The sequence below is a fragment of the Poecile atricapillus genome, chromosome Z (genome assembly GCF_030490865.1).
Source record: "Poecile atricapillus isolate bPoeAtr1 chromosome Z, bPoeAtr1.hap1, whole genome shotgun sequence".
NCBI lineage: Eukaryota > Metazoa > Chordata > Aves > Passeriformes > Paridae > Poecile > Poecile atricapillus.
The window spans coordinates 88,189,477-88,213,579 of NC_081289.1; the positions used below are offsets into that span (position 1 = coordinate 88,189,477).

At 35.0% G+C, this 24,103-nt stretch overlaps 1 protein-coding gene across 2 annotated transcripts in view; it reads left to right on the top strand.

Moving 5' to 3' along the window:
• HSD17B4 (hydroxysteroid 17-beta dehydrogenase 4) overlaps positions 1-24,103 on the top strand; it is a 59,194-nt gene that overhangs the window by 28,162 nt on the left and 6,929 nt on the right. For both annotated transcript variants that reach the window (XM_058825944.1, XM_058825945.1), the window contains exons 17-22: positions 2,391-2,456; positions 12,820-12,889; positions 17,113-17,219; positions 17,532-17,618; positions 18,999-19,088; positions 21,604-21,742. In XM_058825944.1, the coding sequence (XP_058681927.1) occupies positions 2,391-2,456; positions 12,820-12,889; positions 17,113-17,219; positions 17,532-17,618; positions 18,999-19,088; positions 21,604-21,742 (559 nt within the window). The remainder of the gene's footprint in view (positions 1-2,390; positions 2,457-12,819; positions 12,890-17,112; positions 17,220-17,531; positions 17,619-18,998; positions 19,089-21,603; positions 21,743-24,103) is intronic.

Here is a 24,103-nt window from a genome sequence, read left to right on the forward strand (position 1 = left end):
GATATTCCTACACTGAAATATTTGAAATGGTAGAATATCCTAATGGAAAGCAGTATTAGGGTTCAGCTTGCAGTTCTAGAAAAGATCTCTAGGTGTAGCTCTTTCTAAATCTATGGATTTGTGTGAAAGAGGCTTGAAAAGCATAAAGAGGAAAAGAGAAGCAATGTTATAGTTTTGAGCTGAACTTTTCTGTTTTCAGAGAGTTAGCAAGTAGCAAACATTGTCACATGGACACAGTGTGTATGTCAAAATGCTTGGGTACCTGCCGTTGTTCCCTTCAATGTTATGTTTGAGGGCTTTTCAGCTGTGACTTCATGCTGTTACTGTGAGCTAGAGCCGTGAGGCACTACAGTAATAAACAGTGGAATAGATAATTAAGCTCAGTGTTTTTGAACATTTATGTTGAAATACCTAGGTTTCATGTATGTGAAATACTGCAGGTGATGTTCTTTGGGGTTTTTGTATGTGAAGTTACAAGTTTTTTTTACTTAAATCTGTATCATTATGTAGAAGTTTTACTGTGTATAAACTTTACAAATCAGGTGCTGAAATGCCTCCTTGCTTCAAAGATCCTCTGTGTAGTAGAAAAAAATTCACAGGAAATCATTGCAGTGTTTTGAGGTCTTTGACGGAAGCCTTAAGTGTTCCGCAATCAGACTTTATAAGCAGCACATGTAAAAAGCCCTGTGTTTCAAGGCTAACCTATAGTGATGACATCAGTGTAGTGCTTTGGCACTTCTTAAACATTGCACTTTAAGCAACTGCAATTTCTTCACCCTATTTAGTGAATTGTGAGAATGTTGTATACATTATTTTACATTTTAAAATATGAAATTTAAAATATTTTACATTTAAAATATGCCTGTTTCAGGCAGCTCCTTCCCATGATAAAAAAAATAATCCCCCAAATATGGTCTTATTAAGACAACACAAAAATACAGCAATTTCAGCAGAGGCATTAACATTCAAGATGCTGGTTTTCAGTGGTGAATTTTCCTTGCAAACCTTACCAATTAAAAAGTGTTTCATACCCCTCTGTGGAAAGAGAAATGCCAAGCTGAACAGACATATGTTACAGTGTGTCTTTTTGTCACTAAACACTTTTATTGTATTTGGAAATTGTATTTCAAGTCAAGAGGAATAGATTTCCAAGTTGAGGTCTTGGTGAGCAACACGTTGTCTAAGTCATGTCTTTTCTTGAGCTGAGGGTTTCTTGACCTGTGGGTAGAAGAGTTTCATTGATTATTCACATGTTGGCTAGTTTCAATGGCTCAGTAGGTCAAGCTGAATTTCTTTAAACCAGCTGGAAATAGATTAGTAAATTATGCTTGTTTTGAAAGCATGTTTAGGTAATGTTCTTGTTGTCAAGCTGATTGTTTAAGTCCACTGTGGTTCTTGAACAGACAAGAGGAGTGCTGTTATCAAGTCTTCTACTCAAGAAGTGGTCTTGCTCTGTGTCAATAAACAGGGCAAAAATAAAATAAAAAAATCTTTGCTTTTATTAGACATGAAACTACATAGACACAGTACTTCTTTTCTTTGGTAAAGACCTTACAAAAATTAAGACAAGTAAACTTACTACAGGTGAGAATCTGTTTGCTTCCTTTAATTTTAGAGCTTATGCCAGTTTCTTTCTCGGCTTTTATGTTTGTTTTGAAAACACAAGGAGTAGAGGAGAAAAAGAGATTTCAGCTACTTTAATAGCTTGAATTCATTATGGTATCCTTTATGTTTGTCATGATCTAGGATGTTCTCTGTCAGTTTGTTGATAAGATTTATGTCTTTGAAACTGAACTATGAAGCTGTAGATTGCACAAGGAACAGCTTTTTTGCAGTAATGTGGGGCTTAATATGCAGCAGTGTATCTTATTTGTATAATTGCAATAAAAAGTGTAAAAAAAAGTGTAAAACAAAAAGGTGCTGGAAGCTTGTAAAGGTGAAAATGTAACATAGTCCTCAGGTGAGGTAAATAATTTTGTTCCTAATTGTGCCTTTAAAAGTATTATTTTACAAGCTTTGTTTTCATTTCTGTGTTTCAAAGCATTTTAATATTCTGTGAGACAGTTGTTTATTCTGAGTGAATAATTCTTGCTTGGCTTTTTTTGATTATTTGGAAGAAATGTTATCAAACTCATCAGGTGAATCATGTAACAGTAGGCAGGATCTGATGCCTCAGAATCACTGTCTTTGTAAGGCAAACCTTGATAAGAGACCTTTTCTGGACTAAATAGCTTTTTCTATTTGTCCATAAATGTTGAAAGGATAGGAGCAAGCTTTCCAAATTGGTAAATATTGTTTGTTTTTATACTATAACTTGTATATTCTGGCATTAGATATCAATAAAATATTTTTGCTTTGAAGTATTAATAATACTATTACTTTTGCTTTAGTTAACAGCAGCTCCACCCAAGAGACCTCCTGATGCTGTGATTTCTGATGTTACAACAACTGATCAGGTAAAGCTTTGTATTCTGTAGGTGTGGAAATCTTGGTTTTGTTTGGAGAAAGGAGTGTTAAATGACGTTAACTAATAGTTCAGATTTTCTGATATATCTCAGGTGTTTATATTTGATTACTTATGTTTATGTGTGTGTATATATGTTGCAATAAGGCAGGCAGGATACAGTTTCTTCATGCAGAAGAAGCCCATTCTTTATTCACATAACTCATTTTCATGCAGTTTTCACAGACCTTGTGTGCAACTCTAACTGGCTAGTAGTTTTCTTGCCACTTAATTAAGTGTTTAAAAGGCCTTTTGTGTGTACGTGCTAAGACTCTCTCTTACTCAGATGTTTACATTTTTCCTTTGTGGATTCTCATGGGACAGATCTTTTGTTACTACAGGTGCAAACAGAATGACATCACCATTACAGGTTGCCAGAATAGTTTGTTGTGTTAACTGACTTTAATTCTTGTGAATGAATTATTTTGATTCTTTCTTCTGGGAACTTACAGGCCAGCTGGTAATTCAGCAGAGCAAGGCCTGATTTTATAAGGCCTTTCTTTTAGAATATTTTTACCTGTATGTGACATACATATGTGTGTGTATGTATGCATAAAGCTAAATTTTTTTCTAGCTTAAGACAATGTGTTCAATGTACTGTGTAAAACATTTTTTTCGTAAGACTGATGAAATTTTATATTACCAATTTTGCATAGAAGAAGGAGGTGAATGTTTGTATTCTGTTTTACTTTTGAGAAAAAGATTCAGGCTACCTGAAATTTGCAGCACATGGTGCAACCAATCACATTGTGACAAAAGAAAAAAAGTGCTTGCAGCTCACAGTTTTGAAAAAGTTAAATTTGTGTAGTAGGAGGAGTGAAGAGAAACCTGAAGTAGTGACAGACAGCTGTCCAGGTAAGTTTCTATTAGTCCACATTCCCACTGGTTTGTGGGCATCTGCTTTCCCCAGGCAGAAACCTACGCAAAGAAGTAAAACCTCCTTTCCAGGTACACATGCAGGTGTCAGGCAAACAAGACAGGAAAGTCAGGAGCTACCAACAATAGGACACTGTGAGTGGTGTTTCCAAAAGCAACTTAGTCACGGCAGGTGGCTGTAGCTTTTGAAGATGGAGTTAAAATGTTGGGCATTAGTTGAACTGTGGAAATTACAATGTCTACTTTGACTCTCTCTGATTATATATGGAGTAATTACGTATCATCCAGCTGATTCTTGTGCTTGAAGTCCAAGTTAGCCCTACCCACTTCAACTGGGAAAGAGCGCCAAGATCAGCATTTTTGTTTATGTCACTGATACTCTGGCTGCCTCCTAAAATTTACAGCATTGGTCTAGGAGGTACAGGCGTCTAATTCTTCTCAATAGGCTTCCTTGAGAATTGGTGAAGTGAGCAAGGATCAGGGAATGGTGAGGGAGTACTTTTCCCCTGGCAGGTGACTAAATGTAGTGGAAGGTGCTTTCTAGCAGCTGACCCTTTATTAGATGAGATACAGCACCTCTAAAAGTCCACTGTTTAAAAGTATTTATTTTGAATCTTGGCAAGATTCTCCACTGCATGATTATATTGGAATTGCTTCTAGACTCATGAATTTTTACATGGTATTTATGATTGCCTTTTTCATATGGTAATTCCAGTTTCTGAGCCTTAAACCCTTATCTCCAGAATTGTTATTGTGTGTAAAATGCTCAAAGTTCATTAGATTTTACAGTAGTAGTAATATTACTGTACTAATGTAGTAATGACACTATAATGCAAAAGTTGGGAAACTTTCTATTGCAAAATTGATTCTTGGAAGTAAAAAATATCAGAGAGTAGCCACTTGACTTGCTTTTTTTTAAGATCTACCCTGACAGGTAAATATTTAAAGAGAATTATCCTCTAGTTAGAAGTTAGAGAAGCCACAGCCATTGGACTCTGATAATCACAAGAAGGCTTCTGTACTAAATTTTTCAGTAGCATCTGTGTTTCAGTGATGATGATACGAGGGGGGAATGTGTAGCACTCAGGAACTTTATGTGCGATATAGACTTTCATGGGAAGGACAGCTTGGGAAAATATTTTACATTTAACAAGATTTTACATTTATGTGTCTGTCGAATGACACGTAACTGCCCAAAATCTTCCTTAAAAAATGGAAGCTGGCACACAAATTGCTTCAAAATTTCTGAATGTCTTAGTGTTTAGATGAAAAATGGCAGAAATGACTGTTGCCATTCAACTATTGAATTGGTACAGAATATAAGACAGACTGGAAGAGTCAGTTTATAGATGGCCTTTGATTTAACTTAAACTGTACTAATGTCTATTGATAGTTGTGACACTCAGTTTTTGTGTTACCATAATTACATGGCTAAACGGCTCTTCATAATTAGCATTTTTCCCCTTTTCATATCATGATCATGTAGGAAACCATCTGATAAATAGACTTCCATGCATATTTTAGAAATATTTACACTTCTGTCTTTCACTGAAGATAATGACTGGTTACCTTGAAATTTTATTCAGTTCTAACTCTGCTGCGCTGTTTTTTTTCCAAGAGGAAGAATATTGCAGACCAGATGAAGTGCTGCTTAGTGAGGAGGACACTAGGAATGGAGGGTTAAATAACTGTTTCTACCCATCAGCAGAAGAGAGGTTTCAGCAACCTACAGTTCCTTGAAAAATCTTTGTGCTATGTGACTGTTGAGAACAAAGTAATCCTTTTGGTCAGTGGTATCAAAGACTTATAGCAGGAGGTATAATATATGTTTATCCCTCTCAGATCTGTACCCATTTCTGAGAAGTTCTTTAAATTCCAGCTACTGCTTATGAATGAGTTGCAGTACCATGATGTAAGCTGCTTAAATGTAAAAGTGGCCAAGAAAAAATTAGAGTTATCTGATCTTCTAAAAGCCTTTTAAGCTTTAATTTGCATCTTGCTGAAGAAGGACATAAAGTATTTTTTCTGTATTCATGAATTCTTCTGCAAAGAACTAGATGACAGTTTTTCCATCTTGCCCTGTAGAGATATGTGCGTGTGGGGTAGTATTTTTCTAGATTGTTCTCTCTCTGTAACATGAACTTCACTTTACTAGACACACTGCTATAAATCTTTTGAATAAATAGACTTTCTGACAGAAGATCAAGACGTCTAGGGGGTGTTTGACTATTAGCCATTAGCAAGGAATGAATCATTCAATTTCAACCCTATAGGGAATGTTTAATGTAGTTACAGAGCTTTTGTCCTGACAGTTTTCAAACTAGGGGCTTAAATTAATCAATCAAACTGATTTTGCTGAATGGTTGCTAATGCAATGAAAAATAACAGGCAGAGAATGACCTGTATCTCTGGAGAATTTTGTCTGCATATAGCTTTCTCTCTCTTCCTAAATGTGTTGATTTCTTGGGAACTCATTTTCTGGTAGCACATAAGGTAAGCTGCAGTGCTTATTTAAAGTGGATAATACCTTAACTACTACAAGTTGTATTTGAGGAAGGAAACAAATGAAATCTTGAATTTGCCGTGGACTTTCTATGTTTTTTTTTTTTTTGTTTGTTTGCTTATGGAAAAACTCACAGCGTTCTGATACTCTACAAGTTTCCTTCCAATAAAACTTTCCTCTGTCTTCAAATATCAGAAATAATGTTCAGAATACACAGTGTAGTGACAATGAATAAACAGCATAACAGTAGTGCACAGAATGAAATTTTTCACCAAGTCCGTTCAATTTTACTGTTCTGTTTTCTTTCACCTTTTTCTGAAAGCTACCAGTTTTGTTTGCAATGTGGCAAAACTAAAGCTGTAATATGTGGAGTTTGCAAGACTTCCAAGTTTTTGTTAATGTCAGCTCATCTCAATAGAACATCTAGTAATTTTACAAAATATTTGCCAGTAGAAAAATTCTGTTTACTTGCAACAGTGTCAGATATTTCTCTAAAGCATTCTTCCACACTGAATTCTACTTAATGTTACTTATATTGATATGGAGAAATAGACATGACAAAAAACTTAAAAGGAACATTTACACAGGTTTTGAAAAACATGGTGTCTCAACCTGTAGTGCATTTGAACCTCTGTATATGTGACCATGAACTCTTCAAGACTCTGCAATGCAGTGTCATGTGAACTATTCCATGTAGGTTCCTGATTTTCCCATGCAGCTTGGAGTTCTCAAGCACATGGTACTTCTACTCTGAGGCTTCCAGGTTAAGACAGTTTGGCCATTTTTGCTTTCAAGAATTTTTAATTTCTTTTTTAGAGCTGATGAAGCTGAGCCTGATACTGGTTGGTTGAAGGAGCTTATTAATATCCTGTCATTTTTAAATTGCTTTAATTTGGAAAGCTATGATAGTGTTTTAAGTGTTTTTTGTCTAAAAAGATAAAAATTCCAAGTAGAGGTTGTGGATTTTGTAGTCTTAATCTGCTTTGTGTGCAATGTTTAATGATACAGTTTTCAGTGATGCAGTCATGAATGGTGTGTTTGTTTTCCTCCTCTTCAGGAACTCCTTCCACTTGCAAGGAAAAAGCTGTAGGCATGAAATGAGACAGTGTAGGAGGTCAGTTTTCCTATGTTATTTGTTGCAAGAAGTTACATTCTGGGAAGTAATGAGAGGAAAATTATCTCGTGATAATTAGAGATAATTACCATTATCTCTAAATAACCATTAGAGACTGGTTGGAGCTGCAGTTGTTTGACAATGGATTTTCTGTACTTTGGTATGTGGGCTACATGTCCAGACATCCCAAAGCACTCAGACATGGGTGCTCCTTAATCAGTGACTGCTAGGAGAGGATTAGGCGCAGAATTTGGAAGATGCAATTTGGGAGTAGGACCAGCTGGAGGATGTCTGCACATCACAGGCTGAAACTGAAATTCACAGAGGCTGTATTCTGACCTGGTAAATTGTCCATCAAAAATGTGAGGTGCTTTAAAAGCTAGGCCTTCAAATTTTCCTTTGGAGAGCTGGAATTTGTTTCTAATTCTGACAGTTACAACCTTTTCTCCTTGTAGTTGCTAATCTATAAAGCAAGGATGTTTATAAATGTTTGAGGCATTGTAATTGTACAGAGAATGTTTAAACGAATGGCATACAGCATCAGATGGTGATTTTTCTGGATGTGATACTGTTAGCAGCATAAAAGAGACATATATACACACACTGTATAAGTGAATATGCTTCTTTATTCATTCAGAGATTTGAGAAAGATTCAATAAATCATATGTAGACTGATCTAAAAAACTATGTAAAGCCTTCTGTTCCAGGTATAAATCAAGCATTGATTGGCAGGATGTGAAGAAATTGATGGTTTTTAGTGGTTAGGGTGGTTTTTTTCCAAACATACACTTTTTATTTTCTTTGAAAGAGGAGAAAATAATTGGTCCCTGTCCTGTTTGAAATAGTGCTATCAGCATCCTGTGATTAAGACTGCAGGAGTCACCTTCCCTTCCTGAGTCATTCTCAGTCCTGCCGTCCTGCTCATGCTGCAGCTACCCGAGTTGAGTTTTTCATTGTGTCAAATTTGGTTAAAATTACAGTTCCTAATGTAACTGGAAACAATTGTGAAGACAATTATGCAGAAATCTAGTTTGTTGTAAAAGGGTGGACTTTACAGTAAAACTTACTAAGAAGAATTCTTGGAATGAAAGAGGGGCATGGAAAGGATTTAATGAATGCTTAATGAATTAATAAGCTAAACTCTGCTGTGAAATGTTTTTTGCCTGTTGCCAGTAGGTCTCTTATTATGAGGCTTTATGTCTGCGGAGGGCGTGGTAAGACCCTTCCAAGCTTCTGTGTAGTTGGAATGTGAATCATTACCTGTGGAAAGTCATCTTTTATTCTACAGTCTTCATATGTGTTTTATTCCTAATCATATGTAAATATTTGTATTTTTAGAGAATTTAGGGAATGATGAGGGAAGAAACAGGAAGACCAACAGATCAATAGCTGGCTCTAAGCCTGGTGTCAGTGGGAGAATTTTGGCTTTTTTGATCAAAGCGCAAGTATTTTTTAGTACAGTAATTTTGAAAAGTATTTGTTACAAGTATTGTCTCCCAAGTAGTACTTATTATCACTCTAAATAAATGGTTAGTTCTTATTAAAGTTTTAGTAAGCAACAGTTTCATAGCTTGATTTGAGTTTTGGGCTTAACAAAGAAATTGGTCCTTTTTTTAAGATCCATAAACTGAATTTTCCAGTACTGCAACTAAATGGTATTTATCTAGAATTAAAATTTATTGCAACAGCTCTTTTGTGAAAACAGCCTTCTGACAACTTTTGTAAAAGTTCAGATTAATTGAAGAATGACAGACTCTAGAATTTTAATTTAGCTATGAAGTTACTTAATTATGTAATAATTTAATATTTGTCATTTTTTTTTCTAATTCTTGAGTAGCAATTTGCTGTTAGATTTCAGACTCTTTTGAAAGAAAACTTGAATAATGAAGGTGGATAACCTACTTCATAGAATTCTGTTGAAGAATTCTCTTTAGATTGTCAGATTTAAATTTACTTGTTAGAAAAGAAAGTATGGGTCTGATAACCTTTTTGTCATTTGTTAACAAGTTCCAGTTTGCAGACATGTTATTCCCAGAATTGTTGTATAGTAAGTGTTTGTAATAGTAATTTGAAAGTCTGTTATTAATGTCTTTAATTTATTTGTGTTTATTCTTGTTGGGAAGATCAGAATATAATTTTTTAATCATGGCAATTTTGACAAGGCTTGGATTATGGTAGGATTTTGTATATTAAGGTGATAGAAGAAAAAAAGGTACTAGTCTGGCCGTCAATTTGTTTAGGCAATGGTATTCCTTACTGACTTTGTTTCCTCTCTTTACCTCAGTAAAGTCTATATAGTCTTAACAGAGGCTATAAATTTGTTAATCCATTTGAAGTTCCCCAAAAAGAAGTAATTTGTCATTTTTAATTAAAATAGACATTGTTAAGGGAAAGGCTTCTTGCATATTTGTCATGCTACTGAAAAATGACTAATATTTTGTGAATTCTCTGTCAGAATATGTAAGTTGATGCTAAATTTGAAAAACATTTGATATGGACAAACAGAAAATGCATGAATAGAGCAGGGTGGGGAAGTTTTATATACTGTGAATTACTTAAATACTCTGCTAAATTTGAGCCCTTGAAGCATCAACTCCGCCATTTTAACTGGAAATTTTTACTGTTCTTAATGTGAATGAGAGACCATTGGCACATGCAGATGAGATTGTGAATGTTTTCTCCACAAGATAGCTTGACTACTTTTTCTCTTAAAATAAGCTGTAAAACATTCATACATACGTATGTGTCTATGTCCATACATACATGTATTCATATATGCAAACATTTACTTGGTAAAGTAAGCTTTGGGTATTTTTCTGCCCAGTTAGAAGGGAAAATACATGGATAGTTGGCTTCCTTTTTCATTAGCTTTACCCTGACCTTTATTACAGTCTGCAGGAAAACTGAAAAATTGGCACAGACAGGTTTGATATTGCCTTGTCTTTTGTGGTCTGGCAGAACTCCTAAATTGTTAGGAAATGAGACTTGACAGTTTGTGTTATTAATTGGAGAACAATTTAACCATATTGTGACTGATTTGAACGTAATACTGTACATCAATTGATTCTTGTAATCCTCCAAGGATGCATCTTTGGTTGCTTGCCTGCATTTTTCTGCTCTCCTACCTCCCCCTGGAGTGCTGTCACTTACAAAATTCCTCCTTATTGGAGGAATATAAAAAGTAGAGGCAACAAGGCATTAATGCAGTTCTGTTTTCGTGGTGACTAATTTATATAATAAAGATTTACCAAAGATAATGGTAAATGAAATTTGTTGGCAGACCTGTTTTGGCTGCACCAAATCTGAAAAAAATCCTACTGTAACTATTTTATTGAGTTCTGCCTGTGTTTTTTTCTAGCTGTGACCAGTGTCACTGTAGTTATTGGAAATACAAAAAGACAAATATAATTTCCCAGATTTACATGTCAGGCTTTTAGTTAAATACATTGACCATGTTTAATTCTCTGAACCCAGTTGTTTTCTGACTCCTACATTTATTTTGTTAGCAAAGCACAAGAATTTTTTAGTACAGTAATTTTGAAAAGTATTTGATACAAGTATTGTCTCCCAAGTAGTACTTATTATCACTCTAAATAAATGGTTAGTTCTTATTACAGTTTTAGTAAGCAACAGTTTCATAGCTTGATTTGAGTTTTGGGCTTAACAAAGAAATTGGTCCTTTTTTTAAGATCCATAAACTGAATTTTCCAGTACTGCAACTAAATGGTATTTATCTAGAATTAAAATTTATTGCAACAGCTCTTTTGTGAAAACAGCCTTCTGACAGCTTTTGTAAAAGTTCAGATTAATTGAAGAATGACAGACTCTAGAATTTTAATTTAGCTATGAAGTTACTTAATTACGTAATAATTTAATATTTGTCATTTTTTTTTTTAATTCTTGAGTAGCAATTTGCTGTTAGATTTCAGACTCTTTTGAAAGAAAACTTGAATAATGAAGGTGGATAACCTACTTCATAGAATTCTGTTGAAGAATTCTCTTTAGATTGTCAGATTTAAATTTACTTGTTAGAAAAGAAAGTATGGGTCTCTCCCTCACTAAATATCTCTTTCATGGTGTTATGACTTTTACCTATTCAGCAAATTATTCACCCTCTCTTTGGTCCTTTTCAGAATCTCAGACACAGACCCAGCTGAACATCAATGCTACACTGTATTAAATTTCCAGTCTCCACTGTTTTCCTAAGAAATTAGATCAATAATTAGAAGATAATTTAAAAAAAAAAAAGAAAAAAGTTATAATAAATGCACCTTTTTGGCAAAAGTAAAACTACAGTTAGAAATTTCCAGATCCATTGTTGTCTTTTTTTTTTCTTGAAAGGAAAAGTGTTTCAAAAACAGTAATTGAATATGTAAACAGCCACAGAGAAGTATTAGCTTACTGTTTGCCTTTCTAAGATTTTCATGCTTATGCTGTGGTGCAGTTTAGTGTTTTCTTCTTGCTGTTTTAAGTGTCGGGTTCCAGTTCTCACAGAAAGCTGTGGAAAGATCTTTACATTCTGCCTTAACTTAGGCTTACAACACGTGCTGTATCTGAAAGTTGCTATGAGAAATAAGAGAGAGAGAGGTAGAGCTTAGTGTTAAAGCTGTAGATAGGTGGAGAAATGACCTGAATATTAATAGATTAAAAAAGAAAACAGATGGATTATGGTTTAAAATGATAATAGGAGTTCAGAACCTCTCTAGTTACACTGTCTGCTTCAGACTTGATAGAAAAACGGTGTTAGACATATATAGAAAATTCTTCCTTTTGGGAATCTTTTTTTTTTCACCCTTCCCATTGAGAAACCTGCAATCTTCTTTCCTCCAAAGAGAGTTTAGTACAGTTTGCCCTCATTTAAATAAATACATACCACTTTTTATTGTCCTAGTTCAAAATGCTGGGAAAAATTTTTTACTGACAATGGGTTCCAAAGGCCAATAATGTTCTTCACTAAAATATAATTTGTTTTCAGTTTAAAAGCTTTTTGCAATTAAATCCATGTTCAATTTGTATATGTCATCATAATTAAACTCCTAAATTATTGGAATCTTCATTAGTTAATGTGATGTACTGATTTTCACTGTACTTCTGGGAAGTTTTTACTAGAGAGTACCCCACTATCACTTAATCATTGGATTTCACTGTAATCTGTTGACCAGAGAAAAAGGTTTTATTTCAGAAAAATGCACAGGTTGGCTTTTGATATCTCTCATAATATGGACTGCTGTCTGCATGTACAATACAAGATACAATGCAAATACAAGATTTGATAATGAAAACACTAGAGGTACCCCGGGACAGAAACCTGAAGTACAGTAGCCATATTCTTCATAGCTTCTCAGGTTTTACACATTCACAATATATAAAACACTAAATCTGCATTTTTCTACTTTTTTAATAACAAAAGAGAACATTAAACGTGAAGCAAAAGTCTTCTAGAAAGCTTGGAGTGTTACTTTGAGGTTTTGTTTCTTTTTGATACTGGGATCAGCTACTCGTGAATCTGCTATGAGAGAAGTTAATCATAATTTTAAATGAAAAAATTAAGGATATTTCTGATCCCTGTAAGATCAATCTGTTGTTGGTAAAACATGATACTGTGTTATATACTGTATGTTATTTAAAAAAGTATTATATATACTTTTGTTTTATGCTGTGGATAAATTTGTGAAAGAAAACACTAATAATTAGTTTCCATTTTACCTGCTTTGTTGTAGACTATATTATGTAAGGATTAGTGAAATAGATTGTGATGTGTTGCTTAATCTGTCATGAATTTCCAGGTGACTCTTGCTTGTTCTGGCTTCTCTGTTTCTGCAGGCTGCCTTATATCGGCTGAGTGGGGACTGGAATCCTTTACATATGGATCCAAGTTTTGCCGCTCTTGGAGGTGAGCTGATGGGGGTACCAATGTGTTAATATTTACATGAAGGATAGTGTAAATGTATTTTTAATCTATTTTTCACTATGTATGTTTTTAACAACCTGGGAAAAGTAGTGCTTGTTTTATAGCTGTTCTTAGAGTAAACAATTAAATATCTTCAAAGTTCTGCATGACACTTCAGTTTGAAACATTGCTTCTTGTAGCTAGAAATGGGGAATAGTGCTTGGACTTCACTTAGAATGGAAACATACTTTTTAACCTGTCTTCCTATAGATCATGTTTATTGCCACTATCCTCTTTTTACAATGTCTGTTTCATAAGCAGAAATAATTGACTATCAAAGCTTCTGAAGGAATCCCATGAATTCTCTGATATATAGTTCTTTCCATCTAAATAATTTTGAGGTTATGTGGGTCTCAGCAGAACTTTTTGTTCTTCAGTGTAGTCTCCTTAATCCAAATAAATCCAGGAAGGCAGGAGAGAGGGAGCTTGTTAGCACTTCTTTCCTATAAAATTGCTTAACTACACTTGCTAGCACATCAGCTTGTTAATTTACATATTTCTACATGCCAAAGCACCAAATCAGAGGCTGCACTAACTAATTATTGAAGAGATATAATTAATGAAAGAGGGTGCTTTCTTGAAATCATGTTGTAAGTTATATTTTCAGACTTACTTTCAGGCATTGTAAGTAGCATACTTTGATTACTCCAGGAAGACAGCAATTTGATTTACTTAAGAAATTTTCCTTATTATGTATGGTATCATCATAAACATTACATTAAACTACTAATCTGTAATAATTAGTCTGCAGTTTTCTGATGAATTTCTTTTTAATATGCAAGTTTCACTGTATGGTGTTCTTACCAAAATAAATAGAGCAGAGCTATGCTTCCTTGTTCAGATCACACTTAACATACTTTTGCAAATTATCTCCTTTCATAAATGCATACTAATTGGTTTGTTAACTCAGTTTTGTATAATTTTATGTAAATTTGTGTTCATCTATAATGATTGTAAAATTACTAGAAGTCCAAGAAGAAATTTCCCCAGTTTGTTAAAGCATTCTGTTTGTTGATAATGTTGGTTTGTTAATGATGGTGATGGAAATGAAAAATACATGTTTATAATTGAAAACCTAGTGTTTGGAATAATAATGATGGTAATACTTTAAAAACCTTACAAAAGAAGAGAAATAGAAATCTTCTACCTGCTCATGAAAAGAGCACTGGCACTTAGGGAAAATGAAATTAATGCTGTAGATCAGATGTCCCTTTGTCTCAACATAAAACTGCTGCACTGGATTTTGGAACTATGACAGTACCCTATCTATACTAAATGCAAGTACTATCAAAGAAGAAATTACTGTAGAGATATTCCACAACTTTTTTCTTTTCTAGGGGTGCAAATGTTTTTTTTTTTCTTTAGAACTATTCACACACCTTCTTGTCATGTAAATCTCTGTGGATGTTCTCTTTTACGGGCTCTCACCAGTGTGCAGGGGAAACAAGCATTCAGCATAATGCATTCAGGTCATTCCAGCATTATTGTTAACACTTCCTTTGGGTGATGTTTCAGAAGACATATACTACATGAAAACACCTGTTTATATTCTTGTGCCTTTATTCCTGTATCTTGTATACTAGAAAGGGAAAACAACATTTACTTCATTTTTGTTTCAGTCTAAATACAAAGTAGCTTGATTAGCTGACAGAATTTGCTTTTGTTCCAGTCTAGATACAAAGTAACTTGATTAGCTTCTGGAATTTTTCTTATACATTAGTATGTGTTAGTTCTATAGAGGAAGAAGTGGGAAAATAGGATTGGTTATGTTTGGCTGTTTCTGAGTTCTGAATAGAGTGGGTGGTTTCTGGTTCTTGCACGGTGAATTGAACTGAGTTTTTAAAGAGCTAGATGTCACTATAACATTCTGAATGAGAGATACTGAAAACTGATAATGTTACAATAGTGCATTAATCTGACTGCATGGTACCTTTGTGCTTTCAGAACAGTGTCCATTGTACACAAACTAGAGTGCTATTAAAAGTGTACATACTCAAATATTTTACAGGACAGAAATGACAGAATGATCAGACTGGAATACTTACAGTGAGAAAACAGACTCATATTCCTTTAAGCCTGTCCTTCTGTCATGTCTTCTAACCTGATGTGTCAAAATTTCTTTCTCACCTGTAATTCTGCTAGCCTTGTCTTTCCTTTGGTCTCATAATTCCCATCTTTCCCAGCATTGAATCTTCCATGGCTTAACTTCAGCTTTCAACTAATTACCACACAGCCACTTGCTCATTCCTTGCCTATCCACTCCCTGTTTTTCACTTCCCTTCCCTTTCCTCCCCCATTCCCACTCACAGTGGGATAGAGAGTAGAGCTGGAGAGGAAAAAAGGTAAAACTTGTGGGTTGATATAAGAACACTTTAATAACTGAAACAAAGTAAAATATTATACTAATAATATTAATGCTGCTGCTACTACTGCAAATAATAATGAAAAGGACAGAGAAAAAGTGAGTAGTAAAATCCAAGAGAAACAAGTGCACAACACATTTGATTATCACCTGATGCCAAATCCATCCAAGATTGGTGGCTTCTGGCCAGCTTCCCCCAGTTTATATCCTCGATATGAGATTCTTCAATACAGAATGTCCTTTTGGCCAGTGCAGGTCAGCAGTTCTGGTTATGCTCCCTCATAGCTTCTCTGCTTGGTGGCAGATCATAGGTCACTGAGTAATGTTTGGCATATGTTAGATACTACTTAGCAACAGCTGAAACATCAGTGAATTATCAGCATTACTGTCACACTAAATTCAGAGCACAGCACTGTACAAGCTACTAGAGAAGAAAATTCATTGTTTCCCAACCAAAGCTAGGATGCAGTCCTTGTGGCTTTTTTGTCTTTGTCTTGATGGTGGTTTCTTTTTCCCTTTCCCCCTCACCCCTTCCCCCCCACTTTCACCCCCCCTTCCCTCCCCTTCCCCCCCCCCTTTTCACCCCCCCTTTCCCCCCTTTTCCTCCCCTTTCCCCCACTTTCTCCCACTTTTGTCCCCCTTCTCCACCTTTTTATCTTCTTTTTTTTTTCCTTTATTTTTCCCTTTTTCCCTTTCTTTTTTTCCCTTTTTCTTGCCCTTTTTCCCTTTCCCTTTCCTCCCCTTCCCCTTTCCTTCCCTTTCCTCTACATCTTCAATTTTTCTGCTGGCTAGACTTTCTCCTGTATCCTCTTTTTTTTTGTTTGTTTCATTTTGCTTTTGGTTTTCCTCCCAGCTGCTGTCCCTTGGGAGAACATTTTGTGTGGTGTAGATGCTATGAGATGTTGTTCAGAGCTCAAGAAAAACGGACTTTGGCAGACAAGAGTAGCATGAGTTCTGGGCAAAGCAACTAGTTTCAATCCCAAAGATGGACAGATATGTCTGGATGCCATGGGCTGTTGCAAGTATGATCAGTTACTGTTTACCTGCCTTGTCAGGTCAGAACAACCTGTTAAAGGAATCAGAATATACAAGCTACATCTTTATAACTTATCTGTTGCACTAGCAAATCTGAGGCCAAGTTGTCAAAGGTTTATTTTGTCAGATTTTGTTGGAACTGGAAAAAGATGCAACACTAATATAAAGCTTATTATCTGCCAAGGTTGAGCTCCTACTTCAAAGCATAGGAGTGTGAGGAAACTTGACAAAAATGTCAATATAAGAAAAACACTGCAAATTTTATTTTTTTATTTAAAATTTTATTTCTAAATAAAGGTAAAGTAATCTTAAATCAGACATTGTATTAGAAGACTTTGGCCAACCATGAATAGGAATTCGAAACAGGAGATATCACAAAATCTTAGTATCACCACTTTTTAATGATTACAATACCTCTTACCCTTAATGTACATACTTCCATTTAACTGCATGTCTGGTTGTGCCTGTGTATGTGTACTAAAACTGATGATCTCCTTATTTTTCATTTTGTCACCTCTACAGACTAATTCTGCTTGAGTTGCACAGAGCACAGGGAGTGCTAAGAGTGCAACTTGTCACCAAACACTTTCCTTTGCCCAAAAGTACAGGAAATAATAAATAGTAACATATACTTTTTTATTGAGATAAATTAGGTTAAAAAGAAAAAGGGTTAGGACCACTAATGGAGGAAAATACTACAAATAAAGTATAGATATTTAAAGAAGCTGCATTCAAGATCCTAATATTAAAAATGTACCTCTTTAAATAGGATTTGAGAAGCCTATACTTCATGGACTATGCACCTTTGGGTTTGCTGCTAGGAACGTTTTGAAGCAGTTTGCAAATAATGATGTGAACAGATTCAAGGCAATCAAGGTCTGTGTGTTCATTCTTTGCAGTAAATTTTCTTGATTTTTCTGGTGTTAGTGCCAAATGAAATCTTCGTTGTGGGGGAAGTCTTTCACAATGTCATAACTGCCAGAATTGCTTTCACTTACAGCTGCATGCATTTTAATGCTTCTGTCTTGTATGTTTACTTAAATATTTAGGCTTTCTACATTGATAGTTGACTTAATTTTCCTCCTTTTTATCATTTCTGTAGAGCCAATGGGTTTAAGCTTTGCATTTACATATGAAAATATTTTCTCAACTCCACCTTTACTTTTTTTTTCTCTTTTTTGCTTTTAGGTTCGCTTTGCAAACCCAGTCTATCCAGGGCAAACTTTGCAAACAGAAATGTGGAAGGAAGGAGATAGGATCCATTTTCAGACTAAGGCAAGAATAATCTCTTCATTGTGGGCTTCAGAGAAACATGTATTGTTTAAAAGACTGGGGATATGAGGGGGAGAAAGAAAAGATGATTTATTACGCAGCACACCATTGGCAAAGGCTTTGTAAAGAAGTGAATAAATAGAATGAAATTGTCTTATTTATGGTGTCCTGACAGAATTTCTAGAATTTATATGTTTACTTTTGATGGTTTCCATATAACATGTTAATTAACAGAGTTCATAATATGCTTCCTAGCCCTTCCAGATTTGTAAATGAGGTGAGTTGTTCTGTTGTGTTTAAAGGCAAAATTTGTAATTATGCTTGGTTTAGTAATTGCCAGCATGTAGAGTTTTGGTGAATTTTGCTAGGGTTTTTTTCTTCCACAACTTTGGAGTAGCTGATTTTGAATAGAAATTACAAGGTTTAACAGGGTTATAGTAAACCATCTTAAACAGTTATGAGTTGTGCAGAATTTGGTTTCTTATTGTATGTTGGATTTGTATGAATTAAACCCATCTTTGTGCTGAAATAAACTCTGGTTAAATCGAACTACAAGTGGACATACAACTTTGAGAGGGTGGTTTGAATCCATTTTCACCATTGTCTGAAGTGCAGTGGTGGCAGGTGGCAAGCTGTTAGGCATGATTTGAGTAATAGTTAATGTAGTGCAATAAACTAGGCTGTGATACTTGATATTTTTCCAGCCTGGCTGTTTATCATACACTCCTCTATATGCATTGTCAGTGAATCAATTTGCCATCTTCTGTTAGCTGCCATAAGTCAGTATGTTTTGTCACATCCCTCAAAGAGAAAATGCCAAATTGAAGCCCATTTTCTTATCTGAATTTATCTCAAAAAAATTAAACCGGGGGAACTAGGTATTTTCTGACATTCTTTTTTGTAATATTTCTTGTTTGCAATGCTTAAAATGCTGTTTCTAGTGCAAGTTGCATAATAAGGCATGTGGAGATAGTGAAATTATCTAAATGGACTCTTGACAACTGAATATCTACCTCAAGGAAAAACATTTTATAATGTCTTTCTAAGAACTATTTATGAAGAAATATTGACAGCAACTTGTAACACTGGAGGTAAATAAGGTTTTTCAACTGTTTTGTGAACAGAACACCAGCAGTATATTTTGGTACAATTTCTCCAGAGGAAAATAATTATTTTGCTTGAAGAGCTGTTTGAAAAACATGCTATAACAACTTGCCTCAAGATTACAGCACGTTTATGAGGTGTTTTTTTTTCACTCTGTAACTTTTATATTTTCTCTTTTCATCTCTGATTTTAAAATATCAGGAATACTCCTTAGATGCCCTTCTTCTGTGACTTCCTGCAAATAAATAACCTCTTCAATGTATTTTTCCCCCACTACAGATCAAAGAGACTGGAGAAGTTGCCATTGCAGGGGGCTATGTGGATATAGTACCAGCCTTGGAAAAGCCTTCTGCTCAAAAGCCTCTGATGGTAGGTGGAAGCAATGGAAGACTTAATTTGCAGAAAAGCATAGTTAGGCTTTATTTTGGTGAAAAACATAGGAAAAATACTTAGTTACTTAAATGTTATGTTTATCTTACCTAAATCTTAATTGTGGTATTCAGAGGAATTATGGGTTCAGAGATGTTAAGGTACAGATGTGAATTTATATGCCTGAGAGGAAAACTCCAGTTGTTTTGAGATATACAAGAGGGCTGATGTTTGACATGCTTGATGCTGATTGAACTCTCAGGATAAGCATTTTGCTGCATCTTACAAAAGAAAGTAGGGCATGTACCAGTGAGGGCCACATGTTTTGAGCACTTGCATAGCTCAAAATAGAAATTATTTCATATAATTTAGATGTATATCTGTAGAATAATGATTTTGTTATTATTTTCTAGATGTTGAAGATCAAATTCTGTGTAGGATGTCAGAGTGTGTGACCTTAAACAATTTTGTCAGACACAGGGAAAGAGTGGCAGGAAGGCATTAGCATAAGTGAAAATGAAATAATGTACTCACAGAAAAGAAATTTCATCATTGAATCATTTTGAAATAAGACTCTGGAAGCTGTTTGTACATGTGGTTGGGTCAAGCACACAATATGCTCTTTATGCTGTGTATATTTTAAAAAATATAAAGACATGCATATGTGTCTTACACCTTGGGTACCACACTTACCACAAACAGAGAATTAGTACATGAAATAGTGAGGATGACCTGGGTTCCTGATGTGGTCTGACAGTTGCTTAATGCATTATGCATTGCCTTAATAAATTGTTACCTTTTCTCCTCATTGATTCCTGCATGTAAACAATGAAGTTTTAATGCTTTGAAGTTTATGAAATACTGAGATTGTGACATTCGTATAAAGCTTGTGATCACAGAATGGGGACTATTGGGCTGCATCCAAAGCAGTGTGGGCAGCAGGGGAGGGAGGGGATTGTGTCCCTCTGCTCTGCTCTGGTGAGTCCTCACCCGAAACACTGCATCCAGCTCTGGGGTCCCCAGCACAGGGGGGGCATTGACCTGTTGGAGTGAGTCCAGAGGAAGTTCATAAAGAAAATAAGGGGAATTAAGTACCCCTACCATGATTAAAGTCTAAGAAAATTGGGTTTGTTCAGCCTGGAAAAGAGAGAGAATAGATTCAAACTAAAAGGGAATAGGTTTAGATTATTTTAAGAAGATAATCTAAATAATAATCTTAAATAATCTTAGGTTTAGATGATTTTAAGAAGAAATTCTTTACTGTGAGGTTGGTGAGGCACTGGAAGAGATTTCTGAGAAGCCAGCAGGGTGTGGCTACCTCATCCCTGGAAGGGTTGAAGGCCAGGCTGGATGGGGTTTGGAGCACCTTGGTCTAGTGAAAGGTTTTGTGCCCCGCAACAGAGGGGTTAGAATTAGATTATATTTAGGTTTCATTCCATTTCAGGCTATCCCATGATTCTATGATTTTTCCAGGAACCTGTTTCTTTTTGCTGCTTGTGTTTAATATTCTGACACATTCTGAATTGATGAAGTTCAAACATCAGAACTTCTCTGAACTGCTCAGATTTTCCTTTTTTTTTTAAAACTTGGGCAGAACAGGTATTTTTCTTTAAGCTTATTCTTAAGGTGCTTTGGCAGAAATTTGCTGATGTGGTCAGACACCCACCAGGGGAAACCAAGTCTGAGCGAGTGAAGATTGGCAAATTTAAATGCCATTGGAAATCCTTTTATATAAGAGAAAATGTTAGGTTTAACCAAAGAGGTGAGAAAATAGCAGCCTGAGGAGTCTTGAATTCTGCTGTACAGGTAGGTGCAGGAAACTACTAAAGCTCTTAAACCTTCTTTGCTTCAGTTCCAGTTAGAGGAAAAATACCACTGAAGTAGCTTCCTAAACTGTACCCTTTTATCCAGTACAAATATTTGTTAAAAGAAAGACAGTGAAAGGCTTGCAAAATAATGTGTTTGGAAAAGTTGGAAGTGTAAATGTAGCTAATCCCACTCTTAAATTTTGTCTGCACTGAAGTTTTGACTGTGTCCATAGTACAGTATGTTTTGAACATCTTTCACATCAAATTAAAGCAATGTACTGGTAAAAAATTTTTTTTTATTCTGAAAACTAACATAACATTCACTATGGAAAAAGTGGCAGTGGTTATCTTCCAAAAGGAAAAAAGAGTAATTTAGAAACTCTTTGAGCACTAATTAAAAAGCATATCTTAAATTGTAATGATAAATGACAAAAACTATAAGAGCAAGGTTTGAAATAATTTAAAATGAAAATTTGAAATTAAGCATTTTCTGCTTGAATGTGCTCTTTGGTGCTGATGACTGCTAGCATGATTATGTTGTGGTAGAAGAAATCTCAGTTACATTTAATAATTCCACTATGGATAGTTGAAGCATTGTGTGCCCAAAAGTAAGAGATGTATTCAGTAACTCTTAAAGTTTCAATTTTAAATTCTTCATACCTTTTTTTTTTTTTTTTTTTTTTTTTTTTTTTTTTTTTTTTTTTAAGGCTGAAGGGCTGCAGAGTAACCTTGTGTTTGAAGAAATTGGTCGTCGTGTACAAGAGATGGGAAATGAATTGGTAAAGAAAGTAAGCGCCGTATTCCAGTGGGACATCACTAAAGATGGAAAAACAGCAATGCAGTGGAGTAAGTTGTAGTGTTTATAGAATACCCTGGTTCATTTTTGTAGTGAAGTGGGATTAATTGTAGTCATTCGAATTAAATTTGATACCTTGGAGCTAAGCATAATGTAGTAGATGAATATGCAGTGGGACCTACAGGTCTGTCTGAATGCATTCTGGGTGGACAAATGACAAGGAGGTCAGATAAAGTTTGGAGTTACTAACCTTTCTAGGAACACATTTCTGGTAACTTGCCTATTTAGATGTTGGCATAGGCTACATCATCCTTTAGAACTTCAGTTCATTTCTATTTACATTTTCCAGATTGGATTGCCATTGCACTTAGGAAAGCATGCTAAATTAGCCTAGTAGGAGTGTTACAGTAATTAGTCTGCTGGTGATGTACATGCTAACTGATCTAAAACAAATAAGTAATTATTTCTACTGCATTGTTCTTGTCACTTCAGTGAAAATGTAGCCCAATTTGTTTCCATTTGAACTTTCTGAGATCAAGGTTTAATGGAGGCATAATCATGATTTCCCATTGTTTAAACATGGAACTGGTTCATGACAAGAAACTAAAGCCTGTAATAGCAATGGGTCACAGCAGAACTTTTTCCTGATTAAATGAATGATAGAATTATGTGAAGTGGTCTGATGGAGGAAAAACTGCTTCCTCAAAAACCTTTCCTTCTTAAATTTTCCTTTGCTCTCTTTATAAAGATATGTATTTTTGAAAACAGCCCCAAATCTAATTTTATTAAATGTATAGATTTTTTTTTTATATTTGTAATTTTTTTTTTTTGTTTTTAGTTAACATGTCTACTCTCTATTGATGGAGTATGAAGTTTTTCCAAAGGGAAAAAACTTAGTGAGGTTGTAACTTCCCAGCCTTTTTGTGGAGAAATGAAAGTCTTTGGGTCGAGTCTGTTGCTTAGTGTTCTTTTTGATTGGTCTCACTGGCTGGATGTAGTCAAAAGAGTTTTGGGGGTGATGCAGTCGAAGGGGCTGCCCTTTGACAGGCTGAGAGGGGAGACTCACGGTAGGTCAGATCAGGTCTGCACTGTTTTGCTCTGTACACTGTGACTTTTTTTAAACTATAGATGAGCAATTTAGAAGCCTATAATTTCACTTAATCCTTTCCTAATGTTAAACAGCAGAGATTCTGAGTAGCAAGACTGCTGTTTAAATTTCAGGAAAAATATTATACATAGATTGATCAGGATAGTTGTGTTCTACTTGCCTTGCTTTTTAATCAGTTTTTGAGGAATAGAGTGATTTTCATTTGAAGTTAATAAATATTCTGAATATACCTGTGTAGATTATGTAAACTGATTGCCTATACATCAAAATGAGACAAAGGAAATACTGAATAATCCAACTCAGATATTCTGTCTTAAAATTCATTACTGCTCTTAATATTTCTGTTTTCTGCAGTTTTCTATTTTTGTGTGAAGTTATTTAAATTATGGACATGGTTACAACTTGGAGAGAAGACTTATGAAGTTTTACTTGTGTTCTTGCTTACATTTTTAGACGATTTTAGATGATAATTAGAAGTGCATAAACTCCTGAATGCTTAAAGTGGAAATTTGTGTTGGGCAATCACTCTGTACTGCACAGCAGTCCTGTCTATTTCATGTGTAATTAAATTTGATAAAAGTGATGGTCGTATTTATAATAACAACTAGAAAACTGTTTCAGGTTGATTGTTCATTGACTTTTACTTTGGAATTCCTTTATTGATCACCTAAATTTAGTATTATATATGTCCAGAGAATAGAGGGACAAGTCAATGGAGAAGAAATCTGCTGAGGGGTATTTCAAGATATGAATAAAATTTCTCACTCAGGAGAGTCTGAAACTGCAAATTGTTGAATGCAGAGCAAACAAACCTAGAGATTTAGGTCTGAGCAGTGCCCTTACCTGCCTCATGAGACCACATTTTATTAGACAGGAAACAGGTGAATGTTTCTGCTATTGTATTCAGATCAAAAGAGCGCTCCTACATTGAATAAATCAATAGTCAGCCTTTTGTCCTCTCCTGATTCTCGTACCGAAGCAGTAGGAAGAAGTGCTTTCTTCCTGTCCATATGTCTCTAGCTGAAAGGGATTAATAGACATAGCTTTTGTTTGTCCTGTTCCCTCTGCTTCTGTTGCAGGAAAAATTTTCTGTATTATTATATGAATTTGGCAAAAAACTTCAAGTTCCCTGTGGGATGGAGGCTGGAGGAACTAATCTAATATTTTAAACATTTCCCACTGCTGACTACTATTAAGAGCTGAAATGAAACATTTCCAGAATCTGGGAGAAATTACTGTGAATATTTTTACAGTGTGGTCAGTTCCTTAAACTTTATGAATTACTGTAGTCTTTGTGGTATAG